Source organism: Mytilus californianus, unplaced genomic scaffold (genome assembly GCF_021869535.1).
Source record: "Mytilus californianus isolate M0D057914Y unplaced genomic scaffold, xbMytCali1.0.p SCAF_13, whole genome shotgun sequence".
Lineage (NCBI taxonomy): Eukaryota > Metazoa > Mollusca > Bivalvia > Mytilida > Mytilidae > Mytilus > Mytilus californianus.
Genome location: NW_026262615.1, coordinates 4,226,252 through 4,243,985, shown reverse-complemented (window position 1 = coordinate 4,243,985; position 17,734 = coordinate 4,226,252). Strand labels below are relative to the sequence as shown.

General features: G+C 33.8%; 1 protein-coding gene across 3 annotated transcripts in view; it reads right to left on the bottom strand.

Annotated features, from left to right (window-relative positions):
• Positions 1-17,734, bottom strand: part of LOC127723033 (DENN domain-containing protein 3-like) — a 105,263-nt gene that overhangs the window by 28,865 nt on the left and 58,664 nt on the right. For all 3 annotated transcript variants that reach the window (XM_052229453.1, XM_052229454.1, XM_052229455.1), the window contains 8 exons: positions 14,087-14,237; positions 12,613-12,749; positions 7,496-7,668; positions 6,883-6,987; positions 4,063-4,237; positions 3,223-3,353; positions 2,474-2,636; positions 449-645 (listed from right to left, as the gene is read on the bottom strand). In XM_052229453.1, the coding sequence (XP_052085413.1) occupies positions 449-645; positions 2,474-2,636; positions 3,223-3,353; positions 4,063-4,237; positions 6,883-6,987; positions 7,496-7,668; positions 12,613-12,749; positions 14,087-14,237 (1,232 nt within the window). The remainder of the gene's footprint in view (positions 1-448; positions 646-2,473; positions 2,637-3,222; positions 3,354-4,062; positions 4,238-6,882; positions 6,988-7,495; positions 7,669-12,612; positions 12,750-14,086; positions 14,238-17,734) is intronic.

The window sequence follows — 17,734 nt, the reverse complement described above, 5'->3', positions numbered from 1 at the left end:
GTATTGAGCAAAAGAAGATTTTCCCAAAATCAACAGAGTACACCTCCCTTTACACATACGATTATACTATACTGTGAATTTTTAAATGATTGTCGTAACAGAAAAACAAAGGATGTCCTTTTAGTCAATTTTTTTTCCAAAATAAAACAGTAGTTTCCCAATTTTTCATATATAGCTTCCTGGAGACAGCAACACAATGTAAATACAAAATAAATGTATTTAGAAGTCAACAAACTATCTTTAAATGCTTTGTAACTTACCACCAGGAGTGTACAATAATGATTGAACAGTTTGTCTCAGACTTTCTCCAGAACAAGGGTCAATCCTATTGGCTAATAATGCTTTGTAACTTACCACCAGGAGTGTACAATAATGATTGAACAGTTTGTCTCAGACTTTCTCCAGAACAAGGGTCAATCCTATTGGCTAATAATGCTTTGTAACTTACCACCAGGAGTGTACAATAATGATTGAACAGTTTGTCTCAGACTTTCTCCAGAACAAGGGTCAATCCTATTGACTAATGTCTCTAGCGTTTCTCGTGGAAGTTCGTGTCTTTTCTCCTTCATGTATCGTGTGTAAAAACAGAGTTCTATCACAGCCTGCATAGGATTTTCATGATGAGTTGTGTCTTGGTCCTGAGAACTGAAACAAAATATATAGTGTTAATCATTCAATAACTACACTTATTTGGTTTTCTTTTTTCTTGGATTTCTTAACATTTTTTAACATTTGTACAACTCCTTTGAGTTTTCTTTCAAACTGTATCACCAACTTATACTCCATGATTATTAGCATTTATCATATACTTCATGCCTAATACAGTGCTTTTTGTATATGTGTAACGACCGGAAGAAAACAAGCCGTATTTGCACACCCAGCACCTCAACTATGTCTTGGGCTGATATGGGAGTCTGGGGATGATCCCCTATACATCTAACCAATGTAGAATAAACGAACACACAGCAGTATGCACAGTAAAACTCAGTTTAAAAGAAGTCCGAGTCTGATGCCAGAATAGGTAACAAAAGAAACTAAACAAAATGACATAAATTAACCAAGGACTACTAGCATTTATTAACATGCCAGCTCCAGACCTCAACTTAACTGATTGAAAAATTATGTCTTAATCATATGAAAATCAAGCACAATACCTCATGTTAGGAGTTTAGAGTCATACCATCATAAAATAAATGAGAAGAACATAACCTGTATCATGCCAGCTACTGGTTTTAGAATAAATGTGTTTATTTCTGATGCAAAGACCCTACGAGTGAATCAATATTAATACCAAAATATGCCATCTTTAATGACCTGACAACAGTATCGTAACTATATCCCTTCTGAATAAGTCTGTTGCATTTTTGTGCTTTGTAAAGATTATTACCATAAAAGATTGGATGTGAAATACCTGAACGTATAAGAAGTCTGCATGTTGATTCATATTTTCAGTAAAACAGAGATTTATTTCCTTAAAGGGACACTAGCTGTCAAATTCATGTTCACCGATTTGACTCAAATTCTCAAATTTGATTTATAACATACTAAAACGTATATTCAAATTACAATAAGTCTGAAATAAACAGTTAACACTGCATGTACTCGATAAAATATATCACAATTTCGTGTGTATTTTAGTCTAGACACCCTCAAATTAACTTTCGAGATGACCACCTGAGACTGCCTATTGTCATATAACCCAATATAAACATAAACATAAGTATAAATAACTACCTACCTCGTGCAATTGGATTTTTCTAGGTCTGTTTGATCTCATGTTATAGGTTAAATAAAAAGTTAATTATCGTTTTTTTGTTGTGTCGTTGTTCTCCTCTTATATTTGATGCGTTTCCCTCAGTTTTAGTTTGTAACCCAGATTTGTTTTTATCTCTATCGATTTATGAGTTTCGAACAGCGGTATACTACTGTTGCCTTTATTTTACCTGTATAAGAATGATTTTTTTGTGGATCGAATAAGTCAATGAAATGGTTCACCTTTGTTTCACTTTCAATGTTGACATTCTTTTGCTTTTAATGGCTGGCCACGATTTATACATACGTAACCAATCTTTATCTATTGGGTTAAATTGAGGGTCACATGAATACAGATTCAATGAGGTCGAATTATTCACTTGCAAGTGAATAATCCATCAGCAATGTTTCTTTGCTTATTTTGACAAAATTGAACCAAATTTGTTGCTAAAAACGAATTATTATTTCATTATTTAGCTTATATTAATAATTGACCTAAACAAAATCATATTCTATTTATTTTCATATCTCATAGCTAGTGTCCGTTTAAAATCAAATACGTTGTTACATACACGAGCGATTCGAACAAGTTGCGATATATAAACACCATAAGATGGAGACAAGGGAACGTCACTATCAGTGACCATCTCAAATAGGTATATCATTCCCAGGCATTACATCAAATGTCAAAGGAACAGAGACCCAGTGATCAAGAACATACCTTTTGAGAAAAGCATCAACAAGTTGTACATTATTGGCAGCTTTGTTTGCAGCCATGATGTCCTTAGTTCCAATAGAAACGACCTTGCCAGCCCATAATTCTTGTAGCAGTACAAACCAATGATCCCTTTCGTCCTTCAACCAGGCTGTGAACTTTGCATCATCTTGAAAACAAGTTTTGACTAAAGTTGAAACATAAAGCATGAGATGAACATGCTTAATACTGTAAATTCAGAAATTATTGCATGCATTTATTATTGCGATTTTGTCATTTTGGACTAAAATGCGATTTTAATTTCAGTGATATTGAGAAAAATCCTGTTTAATTTATATAAAAATATTCAAATGCGAGTTTAAATTATTGCGATTATAACCCTGTCGCTTTTGTCACAATAATAAAAACATCGCAATAATTACTTAATTTACAGTATGATAATAATTGAATTTGCAACATCATTTTTAATCTGAATGACACGCCAGGAGATCAAAATAGGCATTTCTAAGGAAATCACTCAATTATATTAAAATAATTTAAACAGTTTATTCACTTTATTGTGAAATACTGCTTGATTTTAGAATTTGATTTGATGAATAAACATCGTTCAAAATTTCTGAGATTTGAACATTAGTAAAATACTGTTGCCAAAATTTAAAACTATTTTTTCCTTGAATTTTTCATTCTTGATCTGAGTTTATTTCATTTTACATTTTTCTTTTTATCTTCTGAATTAGGTTAAACAAGCAACAAACCTTTTTTGTGAATCCTAAGTACATCGATTGTTTTAAAGAAAGACTTCAGTTGTTTCTGCTCAATCAGGACAATATCTCTTATCTTTGTAACTTCTGTACACTCCATTGAACCATCCTTCATAAACAATAATCTGAAAATAATAGCAACCAGGTGAGCCTTCTCATGGGGTTTTTATCATGTGATTACTTGGCCATTTTTATAGTGATTATTTGATTACCAGATCAAATATTTCATGATTATTTGATTATTTGATAATCTAGGACTGTTTTTTTATTATTTGATTATCATGTTTGAAAATTTTTTTTATGATTAGGTGATTATATTGACAAAAAATTAGTGATTATGTGATTACTTTGACACCCTGAGAGGCCTCACAGGTGTGGATAATGTGGAGTACAGTGTTTCGAAATAGCAAACATATATTAGGGCTATTTAAAATACAGGTGAATGGATTAATTTGGCGCTAAGATGGGCTTTAATGTCTGCCCTAAAATGTCCCCTAGTAGTTTTAAATGTGCTGCACCCATGATTACACTAAATGATTATTTCTTCAGTAAATAATTATTGATTATCTTTAAATATTTCAACAAGATTGATTTTCTCGCTTAAGCCGGTATGTTGAAAGTGAGAAAAACAGTTGAGATGACCAATTATAATCTGTTTATCACTATTTTGCTTATGACGACATTGAAGTTTACATTGAAAACAGCATGTGCGCCCTTAGTTTCTAGTGATAATTTTTCATATCACTCTACTGTGCTCAGAAAGAAAATTTTCAGTCTGTAAGATCAAAGAAAAATTTCTTAAAATAGCGATAACATGGAATATATATCTATTACCTTTTATTAGTAAGCACAATTCTGCCAGACCCAACATCAGTTTTACAGAGTAAAGACAACTTCAGTACATATTCTTCATGATCTAAAATGGATTCCTCTACCATCAGACAATGCTCCAGATTCTCTTGATAACAATGATTAAATGTCTCAAATGTTCCAATGTCCACTTTATCGTCTGAAATTATATAATAAATGATTAAATGTCTCAAATGTTCCAATGTCCACTTTATTGTCTAAAATTATATAATAAATGATTAAATGTCTCAAATGTTCCAATGTCCACTTTATCGTCTAAAATTATATATAATAAATGATTAAATGTCTCAAATGTTCCAATGTCCACTTTATCGTCTAAAATTATATAATAAATGATTAAATGTCTCAAATGTTCCTATGTCCACTTTATCGTCTAAAATTGTATAATAAATGAATTAATGTTCCAAATGTTCTAATGTCCACTTTATCATCTAAAATTATATAATAAATGATTAAATGTCTCAAATGTTCCAAAGTCCACTCTTTTGCTAAAATTATATAATGTCTCAAATGTTCCAATGTCCCCTTTATTGTCTAAAATTATGTCATAAATGATTAAATGTCTCAAATGTTCCAATGTCCACTTTATAGTCTTAAATTATAATCAGTATGCATCAAAGGAACATCTCAGAATTAGGTCATCTTAGTTTTTGCAGAAGAGACAATGAATATTCATTTAATTGTCAAATTGAGAAATTATTGCGTGCATTTATTAATGGATTTTGACATTTTAGACTATAGAGCGATTTTAATTTTTGCGATATTGAGAAAAATCCTGGTTAATTCATAATAAAAATTTCAAAATGCGAGTTTAAGTTATTGCGATTATAACCGTGTCACATTTTTCACAATAATATAAACATCGCAATAATTTCTGAATTTACAGTATATTGGTTAAGATGATATTTTTTGCTGACATTTTGAGTATCAAATTTGCCAGAGTCTACTGTTTTATATAAACATCAAGTTTAATATATCTGACATAAAATCAAAATAGCATGTTTTTTTGGGGGATATCTTTATCTATCTAGCAGCTTGGATAGGCAAGATTGCAAGATCAATTGTCAATACATTGTCTTATTAGGAAATAAAATTCTATAATTCTTATATGATTTGCATATCTACAAATACTTGAATTGGATTGGTCAATTAGAATTTTTTCCTTGGTTTACACTTCGATAAACCATGTTTCCAAAACTACTTTCATAATCTTCACTCTGATCTATTCATGCGCGAATGATCTATTCATGCGCGAATGATCTATTCATGCGCGACACAAATGAATGCAGGGATCCGGGGATTTTCAGCAAATGAGATTGAAAAACAAATACATAACAGTTGTTTCTATTCTAATGCAGAGATAACAAAAAAGAAATAATGCATTTAAGCTTCGAAAATGTATAAATTTAAATTTAAATAAAATTCTGCGAAATTTCACAAATTAGTAAGGCGAATTTACGTCATGGCAAAACACGACGTCATACGAATGAAAACAAGCGAATTATTTTGTTACTTGTACGCTTCAAATTCGAATAATATCTCATTAAAATGAAGTTTTTAGATTCTGTTTTATTTATCGAACATTTGTGGATTTTAGAAAGTCAATATGGCGGCCAACTCCTTATTTACTACCTGTCAATTGTGCATTTGATGGTAATTACAGTAGCCATTACACAAAAAAAATTAATTAAATTGAAATAGCGAATATTTGGGCAATGGCTTAAGAATTATAAGAATTAAACACTTTTTTTCTTGAGGTTATTGATGTGTAAACCAGGGCTCTTACTCACAAACTTAACATAATGGTCTTTTTGGACTTTTATTCAGTTTGTGGATTAATCGCCCCGGTTTACACATCAATAACCTCTTAAAAATAATGTGTTTAATCTTATAATAAACACACATGAAAAACTATCTAAATATGTAGAAATCACGGAAAATCTTTATGATGGGAATGGGTGACTGATACGTACATCCATTATGTTTGTTTAATTCTAATGCATGATGGGAATGGGTGATTGATACGTACATCCATTATGTTGTTTCAGTTCTAATGCATGATGGGAATGGTTTAATTTTAAAGCATGATGGGAATAGTTGACCTATACTTACATCCATTATGTTAGTTTAATTCTAATGCATGATGGGAATGATTGACCTATACTTACATCCATTATGTTGGTTTAATTCTAATGCATGATGGCAATGGTTGACCTATACTTACATCCATTATGTTGGTTTAATTTTAATGCATGATGGGAATCGTTGACCTATACTTACATCCATTATGTTGGTTTAATTCTACTGCATGATGGGAATGGTTGACTGATACTTACTTCCATTATGTTGGTTTAATTCTAATGCATGATGGGAATGGTTGACCTATACTTACATCCATTATGTTGGTTTAATTTTAATGTATGATGGGAATGGTTGACCTATACTTACATCCATTATGTTGGTTTAATTCTACTGCATGATGGGAATGGTTGACCTATACTTACATCCATTATGTTGGTTTAATTCTAATGCATGATGGGAATGGTTGACTGATACTTACTTCCATTATGTTGGTTTAATTCTAATGCATGATGGGAATGGTTGACCTATACTTACATCCATTAAGTTGGTTTAATTCTACTGCATGATGGGAATGGTTGACCTTTACTTACATCCATTATGTTGGTTTAATTCTACTGCATGATGGGAATGGTTGACCTTTACTTACTTCCATTATGTTGGTTTAGTTCTAATGCATGATGGGAATGAGTGACTGATACTTACATCCATTATGTTGGTTCAGTTCTAATGCTTGGAAAAGTCTCATCACAGTTTCCATATCTTGTGTCATCTCCAACATAGTAACAAATCGTCTAAATTCTTCAAAATCTAAAAAAAAACAATTCTCTCTAATTGATACCATACATACAAATATTAGGAAATTGTTCAAATTCTACAAAAATGTTGTCTAATCTTGATCTCTAATTACATAAGTAATAGAAGGCTCCCTTAAAATCTAAAAGATTCAGAATAAACTAACAATATGATCACAAAAAATTGTTAAAAGTCTTAACATTAATATGAATCAGCAAATTATTACAAAATCTAATTGCATACACTAACTATGAAAATTCTTTAAAAAATAATTATGAAAACCAAATCAGGAAAAATCTTCAAAAAACTTTCATAATATTAAACCTATGACTGATCAATCAAAATATTAAAATTTAATTAAGTTTACCGTAATCATATTAAAGTGAAGAAAATTCAACTGTATCTTGCAAATTCTTTGTCTCTTTTTTGTTTTTATTTTCTACCAAATAAATTAGTATATATTCACAAACATTATTTTAGAACACTTTCTATCATATTTTTTTATATGTAACAAACTACTAACTGAGATCATGGTCAGGAAGTTTAACAGGTTCCTCAAACTTATGATGTACTTTTGGAGACTGGCTCCCATCACTCTCCAAATGTAACAGTTCAGAGAGATGCTGTATGCCTGGTCTCATTAAAATGTCATATTTTTCATCCTCTGGTATCTTCTGGTAGGCTTGTTTCACCATACTGAAATAATTTATTTTGAATGTAACGCATCTTCTGATTGGCAGACAGAGTTTTGTCTATTGATCAGCTAATAGTCATAATTTTGTTATGTGACCATGACATCATCAACATTTTTTCATGATTTACTCCGGCTTAACATGGAATTTAGAATTAAATTATAAGGAATGGCTGTAATATTTTTTCTGACTATTAGAAACAACATAAAAAATGTGGTGCACACTTTAAAATAACCTGCTACCCAGGTTATTCAGTGTGCACCACATTTTTTATGTATTCATCATAGACAGAAACAAGAGGCTCTAAAGAGCCTGTGTCGCTCACCTTGGTCTATGTGCATATTAAACAAAGGACGCAGATGGATTTATGACAAAATTGTGTTTTGGTGATGGTGATGTGATTGTAGATCTTACTTTACTGAACATTCTTGCTGCTTACAATTATCTCTATCTATAATGAACTTGGCCCAGTAGTTACAGTGGAAAATATTTTGTAAAAATTTACAAAATTTATGAAAATTGTAAAAAATTGACTATAAAGGGCAATAACTCCTTAAGGGGTCAATTGACAATTTTGGTAATGTTGACTTATTTGTAGATCTTACTTTGCTGTACATTATTGCTGTTTACAGTTTATCTCTATCTATAATAGTATTCAAGATAATAACCAAAAGCTGCAAAATTTTCTTAAAATTACCAATTCAGGGGCAGCAACCCAACAACGTGTTGCCTGATTGGTCTGAAAATTTCAGGGCAGATAGATCTTGACCTAATGAACAATTTTATCATGGTCAGATTTGCTCTAAATGCTTTGGTTTCAGAGATATGAGCCAAAAACTGCATTTCACCCTATGTACTATTTTTTAGCCATGTCGACCATCTTGGTTCACGGACGGGGTCATCGGACACATTTTTTAAACTAGATACCCTAATGATGATTGTGGACAAGTTTGGTTAAATTTGTCCTAGTAGTTTCAGAGGAGAAGATTTTTGTAAAAGATTACAAAAATTTACGAAAAATGGTTAAAAATTGACTATAAAGGGCAATAACTCCTTAAGGGGTCAACTGACCATTTTGGTCAAGTTGACTTATTTGTAGATCCTACTTTGCTGTACATTATTGCTGTTTTTAATTTATCTCTATCTATAATAATATTCAAGATAATAACCAAAAACGGCAAAATTTCCTTAAAATTACCAATTCAGGGGCAGCAACCCAACAACGGGTTGTCTGATTCATCTGAAAATTTCAGGGCAGATAGATCTTGACCTGATAAAAAATTTTACCCTATGTCAGATTTGCTCTAAATGCTTTGGTTTCAGAGATATAAGACAAAATCTACATTTTACCCCTATGTTCTATTTTTAGCCATGGCGGCCATCTTGGTTGGTTGGCCGGTCACTGGACACATTTTTTAAACTAGATACTCCAATAATGATTATGGCCAAGTTTGGTCAAATTTGGCCCAGTAGTTTCAGAGGAGAAGATTTTTGTAAAAGTTAACGATGATGGACAACAACGACGACAACGACGGACAACGGACGCCAAGTGATGAGAAAAGCTCACTTGGCCCTTTGGGCCAGGTGAGCTAAAAATATTACAGTCATTCCTTAAATCAATTCAACATACAAATTGTATAACTATTTTCAAAAATAAAATTAAGCATCAAATGTATCCTTTGGCCAAACGTTTGTAAAAAGTAGTCCTATACAAGACTCTCGTTTAAAGAAACAGATATAGAAGTAGCAATGAATGTACAAATATGGTTTTTTTTAATCTACCATTAGTCTGATAAAGCAATCTCAAATGTTTAATTCAGTAAAATATATGTTACAAGAATATGTCCATAGTACACGGATGCCCCACTTGCACTATCATTTTTTATGTTCAGTGGACCGTAAAATTGGGGGTAAAAACTCTGATTTGGCCTTCAATTTAGAAAGATCATATCATAGGGAACATGTGTACTAAGTTTCAAGTTGATTTGACTTCAACTTCATCAAGCACTTGACCAAAAACTTTAACCAAAAACTTTAGCCTGAAGCGGGACAGACGGACAAACATAATGCCCATAAATGGGACATAAAAATTGCTCTTTCAAGGATATTTACAAAACTTTTGTCAACTTCACTAAGCTTAGCAGCCTTTTTCAAAAAATTACTTTGCACATCTGGGTTTTCATAACAACAAAATTCGACAGAATAAACTTACAGTTCTGGTACTAATGATATATCTATCTCTGCCGACTGAATATAACTTACAGTTCTGGTACTAAGGATATATCTATCTCTACCCACTGAATATAACTTACAGTTCTGGTACTAATGATATATCTATCTCTGCCGACTGAATATAACTTACAGTTCTGGTACTAAGGATATATCTATCTCTACCCACTGAATATAACTTACAGTTCTGGTACTAATGATATATCTATCTCTGCCGACTGAATATAACTTACAGTTCTGGTACTTAGGATATATCTATCTCTGCCGACTGAATATAACTTACAGTTCTGGTACTAAGGATATATCTATCTCTGCCGACTGAATATAACTTACAGTTCTGGTACTTAGGATATATCTATCTCTACCGACTGAATATAACTTACAGTTCTTGTACTAAGGATATATCTATCTCTGCCTACTGAATATAACTTACAGTTCTGGTACTAAGGATATATCTATCTCTACCGGCTGAATATAACTGACAGTTCTGGTACTAATGATATATCTATCTCTGCCTACTGAATATAACTTACAGTTCTGGTACTTAGGATATATCTATCTCTGCCCACTGAATATAACTTACAGTTCTGGTACTAAGGATATATCTATCTCTACCTACTGAATATAACTTACAGTTCTAGTACTAAGGATATATCTATCTCTACCTACTGAATATAACTTACAGTTCTAGTACGAAGGATATATCTTTCTCTGCCGACTGAATATAACTTACAGTTCTGGTACTAAGGATATATCTATCTCTACTGACTGAATATAACTTACAGTTCTGGTACTAATGATATATCTATCTCTGCCGACTGAATATAACTTACAGTTCTGGTACTAAGGATATATCTATCTCTACCTACTGAATATAACTTACAGTTCTAGTACTAAGGATATATCTATCTCTGCTCACTGAATATAACTTACAGTTCTAGTACTAAGGATATATCTATCTCTGCCCACTGAATATAACTTACAGTTCTAGTACTAAGGATATATCTATCTCTACCGACTGAATATAACTTACAGTTCTGGTACTAAGGATATATCTATCTCTGCCTACTGAATATAACTTACAGTTCTGGTACTAAGGATATATCTTATCTCTACCTACTGAATATAACTTACAGTTCTAGTACTAAGGATATATCTATCTATACCCACTGAATATAACTTACAGTTCTGGTACTAATGATATATCTATCTCTGCCGACTGAATATAACTTACAGTTTTGGTACTAATGATATATCTATCTCTGCCTATTGAATATAACTTACAGTTCTGGTACTTAGGATATATCTATCTCTACCGACTGAATATAACTTACAGTTCTAGTACTAATGATATATCTATCTCTGCCTACTGAATATAACTTACAGTTCTGGTAATAAGGATATATCTATCTCTGCCTACTTAATATAGCTTACAGTTCTGGTACTAAGGATATATCTATCTCTACCGACTGAATATAACTTACATGTAGTTCTGGTACTTATGATATATCTATATCTACCTACTGAATATAACTTACAGTTCTGGTACTAAGGATATATATATCTCTGCCCACTGAATATAACTTACAGTTCTGGTACTTAGGATATATCTATCTCTACCGACTGAATATAACCTACAGTTCTAGTACTAAGGATATATCTATCTCTGCCGACTGAATATAACTTACAGTTCTGGTACTAAGGATATATCTATCTCTGCCTACTGAATATAACTTACAGTTCTGGTACTAATGATATATCTATCTCTGCCTACTGAATATAACTTACAGTTCTGGTACTAAGGATATATCTATCTCTGCCCACTGAATATAAATTACAGTTCTGGTACTAATGATATATCTATCTCTGCCGACTGAATATAACTTACAGTTCTGGTACTTAGGATATATCTGTCTTTACCGACTGACTATAACTTACAGTTCTGGTACTAAGGATATATCTATCTCTTCCTACTAAATATAACTTACAGTTCTGGTACTAAGGATATATCTATCTCTACCCACTGAATATAACTTACAGTTCTGGTACTAAGGATATATCTATCTCTGCCCACTGAATATAACTTACAGTTCTGGTACTTAGGATATATCTATCTCTGCCTACTGAATATAACTTACAGTTCTGGTACTAAGGATATATCTATCTCTGCCTACTGAATATAACTTACAGTTCTAGTACTAAGGATATATCTATCTCTGCCTACTGAATATAACTTACAGTTCTGGTACTAAGGATATATCTATCTCTGCCTACTGAATATAACTTACAGTTCTAGTACTAAGGATATATCTATCTCTACTGACTGAATATAACTTAAGTTCTGGTACTAAGGATATATCTATCTCTACCTACTGAATATAACTTACAGTTCTGGTACTAAGGATATATCTATCTCTGCCTACTGAATATAACTTACAGTTCTAGTACTAAGGATATATCTATCTCTACCGACTGAATATAACTTACAGTTCTGGTACTAAGGATATATCTATCTCTGCCGACTGAATATAACTTACAGTTCTAGTACTAAGGCTATATCTATCTCTACAGTTCTGGTACTAAGGATATATCTATCTCTACCGACTGAATATAACTTACAGTTCTATTACTAAGGATATATCTATCTCTGCCGACTGAATATAACTTACAGTTCTGGTACTAATGATATATCTATCTCTGCCTACTGAATATAACTTACAGTTCTGGTACTAATGATATATCTATCTCTGCCAGTCTTGTTAAATCACCTAAAGCCTCAATTGCTTTATGATCAGCTAGGTAAAATGCTCCTCGTAGATATAAGTAAGAGGCACGATCTTGAAGGTCATTACTTTTCTGAAAAAAAATATTTTCAAACACTTTAAACATGTTAAATTCAGAAATGTTTGCATTCATTACTGCCATTTTATAATAATAATGGACAAACAATATCAATGATTGCAATTTCTGGAAATGTTGCATACAAATAATGCTATTAAAACCTAACTAGAGGCTCTAAAGAGTCTGTATTGTTCACCTAGGTCTATGTACATCTTCGACAATAGATACTCTCCTAAATTGTAGTCTACAATAGACTACTTCCTGACAAAAATCTCTTTTTTTTTGTTGATTTGAATTGCTGATAATTTTCTCCATTTACAGTTTCTCTCTATCTTCTTTATTTTTTGCCCAAAACACAAAAAAGGGTAACTGATCTTAAGTGACTTACTTGTCAACTATCAGTCAGCTGATCTATAGTGATTTACTTGCCAACAATCAGTCATCTGATCTATAGTGACTTACCTGCTACCAATCAGTCTGCTGATCTATAGTGACTTACTTGCCAACAATCAGTCATCTGATCTATAGTGACTTACCTATTACCAATCAGTCAGCTGATCTATAGTGACTTACTTGCCAACAATCAGTCATCTGATATATAGTGACTTACCTGCTACCAAAAGGTCAGTTGATCTATAGTGACTTACTTGCCAACAATCAGTTATCTGATCTATAGTGACTTACATGCGGTCAATCAGTCTGCTGGTCTATAGTGACTTACTTGCCAACAATCAGTCAGCTGATTTAAAGTGACTTACATGCCAACAATCTGTTCTATAGTGACTAACTTGCCAACAATCAGTCAGCTGGTTCAAAGTGACTTACCTACCAACAATCAGTCATCTGATTTATAGTGACTTACTCGCCAACAATCATTCCACTGATCTTTAGTGACTAGCCTGCTACCAATCAGTCAGCTGATCTATAGTGATTTACCTGCCAACAATCAGTCAGCTGAACTATGGTGACCTACCTGCCAACAATCATTCTGCTGATCTATAGTGACTTACCTGCCAAAAATAATTCTGCTGATCTATAGTGACTTACCTGCCAACAATCAGTCAGCTGATCTTTAGTGAATTACCTGCCAACAATCAGTCATCTGATCTATAGTGTCTTACATGCCATTATTAGTCAGCTGATCTATAGTGTCTTACATATATATATGCATGCCATTATTAGTCAGCTGGTCTATAGTGACTTACCTGCCAACAATCAGTCATCTGATCTATAGTGTCTTACATGCCATTATTAGTCAGCTGGTCTATAGTGACTTACCTGCCAACAATCAGTCTGCTGATCTATAGTGACTAACTTGCCAACAATCAGTCAGCTGATCTATTGTGACTTACCTGCCAACAATCAGATAGCTGATCTATAGTATTGATTATGTATGTTCTTAAGCTGCGTTGTATCCGTGGTAACTTGAAAATCTTTGTTTCTTTCCTTGTAAGTAAACCTGGTAAGAATGTGACTGATACTTGTTTCTTCAGCTGAGCTCTCCTATAATGATCATGTGTCTTCAATAATAAGTTATACTACATAAATATATAATACTGTGCATTCATTATTATTCGTGGGATACCAATTTTTGTGTTTTACATGGGGCAAGGTAAACCATGATTTTAAAAGTTCAACGAATTTTCTACAGACACATGTATGCAGACTTTACGAAACCACAAAATCAAATATCCACAGTAAGCTATGGACATATAGAATTGTAATAATAGAAATTAGGTGAAAAGTTCACACAATCAATTTTACGTTTGTAGAGATGATATATGCAAAAACTAAAAAATCTGCACACAGATTAAAAAACATATACTTTAAGCAGGTTAATTTAGAGGAAAAAAAATTGAGTCCTGGGGTAATAATGTACAATTAATAGTTTCTTTAAGAATAAAGTATAACAAAACTAACAAATCTTATTGACATCTATACTTTACCTCATAATGATGATGATGAATGGCTGTTTAATGTCCGGTGCCAAACTAACTGCATATATTCAATACTAGAACATGTAATTACACCACTGTCCCAGGTTAGGGGGTGGTTAAGAGTTCATAAACATGTTTCACCTTGCCACATTCTTTATGTGCCTGTCCTAAGTCAGGAGCCTGTAGTTCAGTGGTTGATAATTTGGTTCATGTATGTCATATTTGTTTTTTGTAAATTCTTTTGTTATTAATTAGGCTGTTAGTTTTCTCAATTGGATTGTTTCATATTTTTCATGTCCAGACCTTTTATAGCCAACTATACAGTATGAATTTTTCTCATTGTTGAAGGCCATACGGTTGCCTATAATTGCTTACATCAACTTCGTTTGAACTTTGGTGGGTAGTTGTATCATTAGCAATCATACCACATCTCCTTGGTCTTTGGTGGATAGTTGTCTCATTAGCAATCATACCACATCTCCTTGGTCTTTTGTGGGTAGTTGTCTCATTGGCAATCATACCACATCTCCTTGGTCTTTTGTGGGTAGTTGTCTCATTGGCAATCATACCACATATCCTTGGTCTTTTGTGGGTAGTTGTCTCATTGGCAATCATACCACATCTCCTTGGTCTTTTGTGGGTAGTTGTCTCATTGGCAATCATACCACATCTCCTTGGTCTTTGGTGGATAGTTGTCTCATTAGCAATCATACCACATCTCCTTATTTCTATAATGTAATATGAATACTAACCCTGTTTTGTACTAGATTGACAAGCTGGGCCCAATTTTTAATGTGGAAGTTCACAAGGTAGTAGACAGCAAGAAAACATGTCAGCCTACTGGTACACATTATTCTGACTTGGAACTGATACATGTCAGCCTACTGGTACACATTATTCTGACTTGGAACTGATACATGTCAGCCTACTGGTACACATTATTCTGACTTGGAACTGATACATGTCAGCCTACTGGGACACATTATTCTGACTTGGAACTGATACATGTCAGCCTACTGGTACACATTATTCTGACTTGGAACTGATACATGTCAGCCTACTGGTACACATTATTCTGACTTGGAACTGATACATGTCAGCCTACTGGTACACATTATTCTGACTTGGAACTGATACATGTCAGCCTACTGGGACACATTATTCTGACTTGGAACTGATACATGTCAGCCTACTGGGACACATTATTCTGACTTGGAACTGATACATGTCAGCCTACTGGTACACATTATTCTGACTTGGAACTGATACATGTCAGCCTACTGGGACACATTATTCTGACTTGGAACTGATACATGTCAGCCTACTGGGACACATTATTCTGACTTGGAACTGATACATGTCAGCCTACTGGGACACATTATTCTGACTTGGAACTGATACATGTCAGCCTACTGGGACACATTATTCTGACTTGGAACTGATACATGTCAGCCTACTGGGACACATTATTCTGACTTGGAACTGATACATGTCAGCCTACTGGTACACATTATTCTGATTTGGAACTGATACATGTCAGCCTACTGGGACACATTATTCTGACTTGGAACTGATACATGTCAGCCTACTGGGACACATTATTCTGACTTGGAACTGATACATGTCAGCCTACTGGGACACATTATTCTGACTTGGAACTGATACATGTCAGCCTACTGGGACACATTATTCTGACTTGGAACTGATACATGTCAGCCTACTGGGACACATTATTCTGACTTGGAACTGACACATGTCAGCCTACTGGGACACATTATTCTGACTTGGAACTGATACATGTCAGCCTACTGGGACACATTATTCTGACTTGGAACTGATACATGTCAGCCTACTGGTACACATTATTCTGACTTGGAACTGATACATGTCAGCCTACTGGGACACATTATTCTGACTTGGAGCTGATACATGTCAGCCTACTGGTACACATTATTCTGACTTGGAACTGATACATGTCAGCCTACTGGGTCACATTATTCTGACTTGGAGCTGATACATGTCAGCCTACTGGTACACATTATTCTGACTTGGAACTGATACATGTCAGCCTACTGGTACACATTATTCTGACTTGGAACTGATACATGTCAGCCTACTGGTACACATTATTCTGACTTGGAACTGATACATGTCAGCCTACTGGTACACATTATTCTGACTTGGAACTGATACATGTCAGCCTACTGGGACACATTATTCTGACTTGGAACTGATACATGTCAGCCTACTGGTACACATTATTCTGACTTGGAACTGATACATGTCAGCCTACTGGTACACATTATTCTGACTTGGAGCTGATACATGTCAGCCTACTGGTACACATTATTCTGACTTGGAACTGATACATGTCAGCCTACTGGGACACATTATTCTGACTTGGAACTGATACATGTCAGCCTACTGGTACACATTATTCTGACTTGGAACTGATACATGTCAGCCTACTGGGACACATTATTCTGACTTGGAACTGATACATGTCAGCCTACTGGGACACATTATTCTGACTTGGAACTGATACATGTCAGCCTACTGGGACACATTATTCTGACTTGGAACTGATACATGTCAGCTTACTGGGACACATTATTCTGACTTGGAACTGATACATGTCAGCCTACTGGTACACATTATTCTGACTTGGAGCTGATACATGTCAGCCTACTGGTACACATTATTCTGACTTGGAACTGATACATGTCAGCCTACTGGGACACATTATTCTGACTTGGAACTGATACATGTCAGCCTACTGGGACACATTATTCTGACTTGGAACTGATACATGTCAGCCTACTGGGACACATTATTCTGACTTGGAACTGATACATGTCAGCCTACTGGGACACATTATTCTGACTTGGAACTGATACATGTCAGCCTACTGGGACACATTATTCTGACTTGGAACTGATACATGTCAGCCTAAAGGTACACATTATTCTGACTTGGAACTGATACATGTCAGCCTACTGGGACACATTACTCTGACTTGGAGCTGATACATGTCAGCCTACTGGTACACATTACTCTGACTTG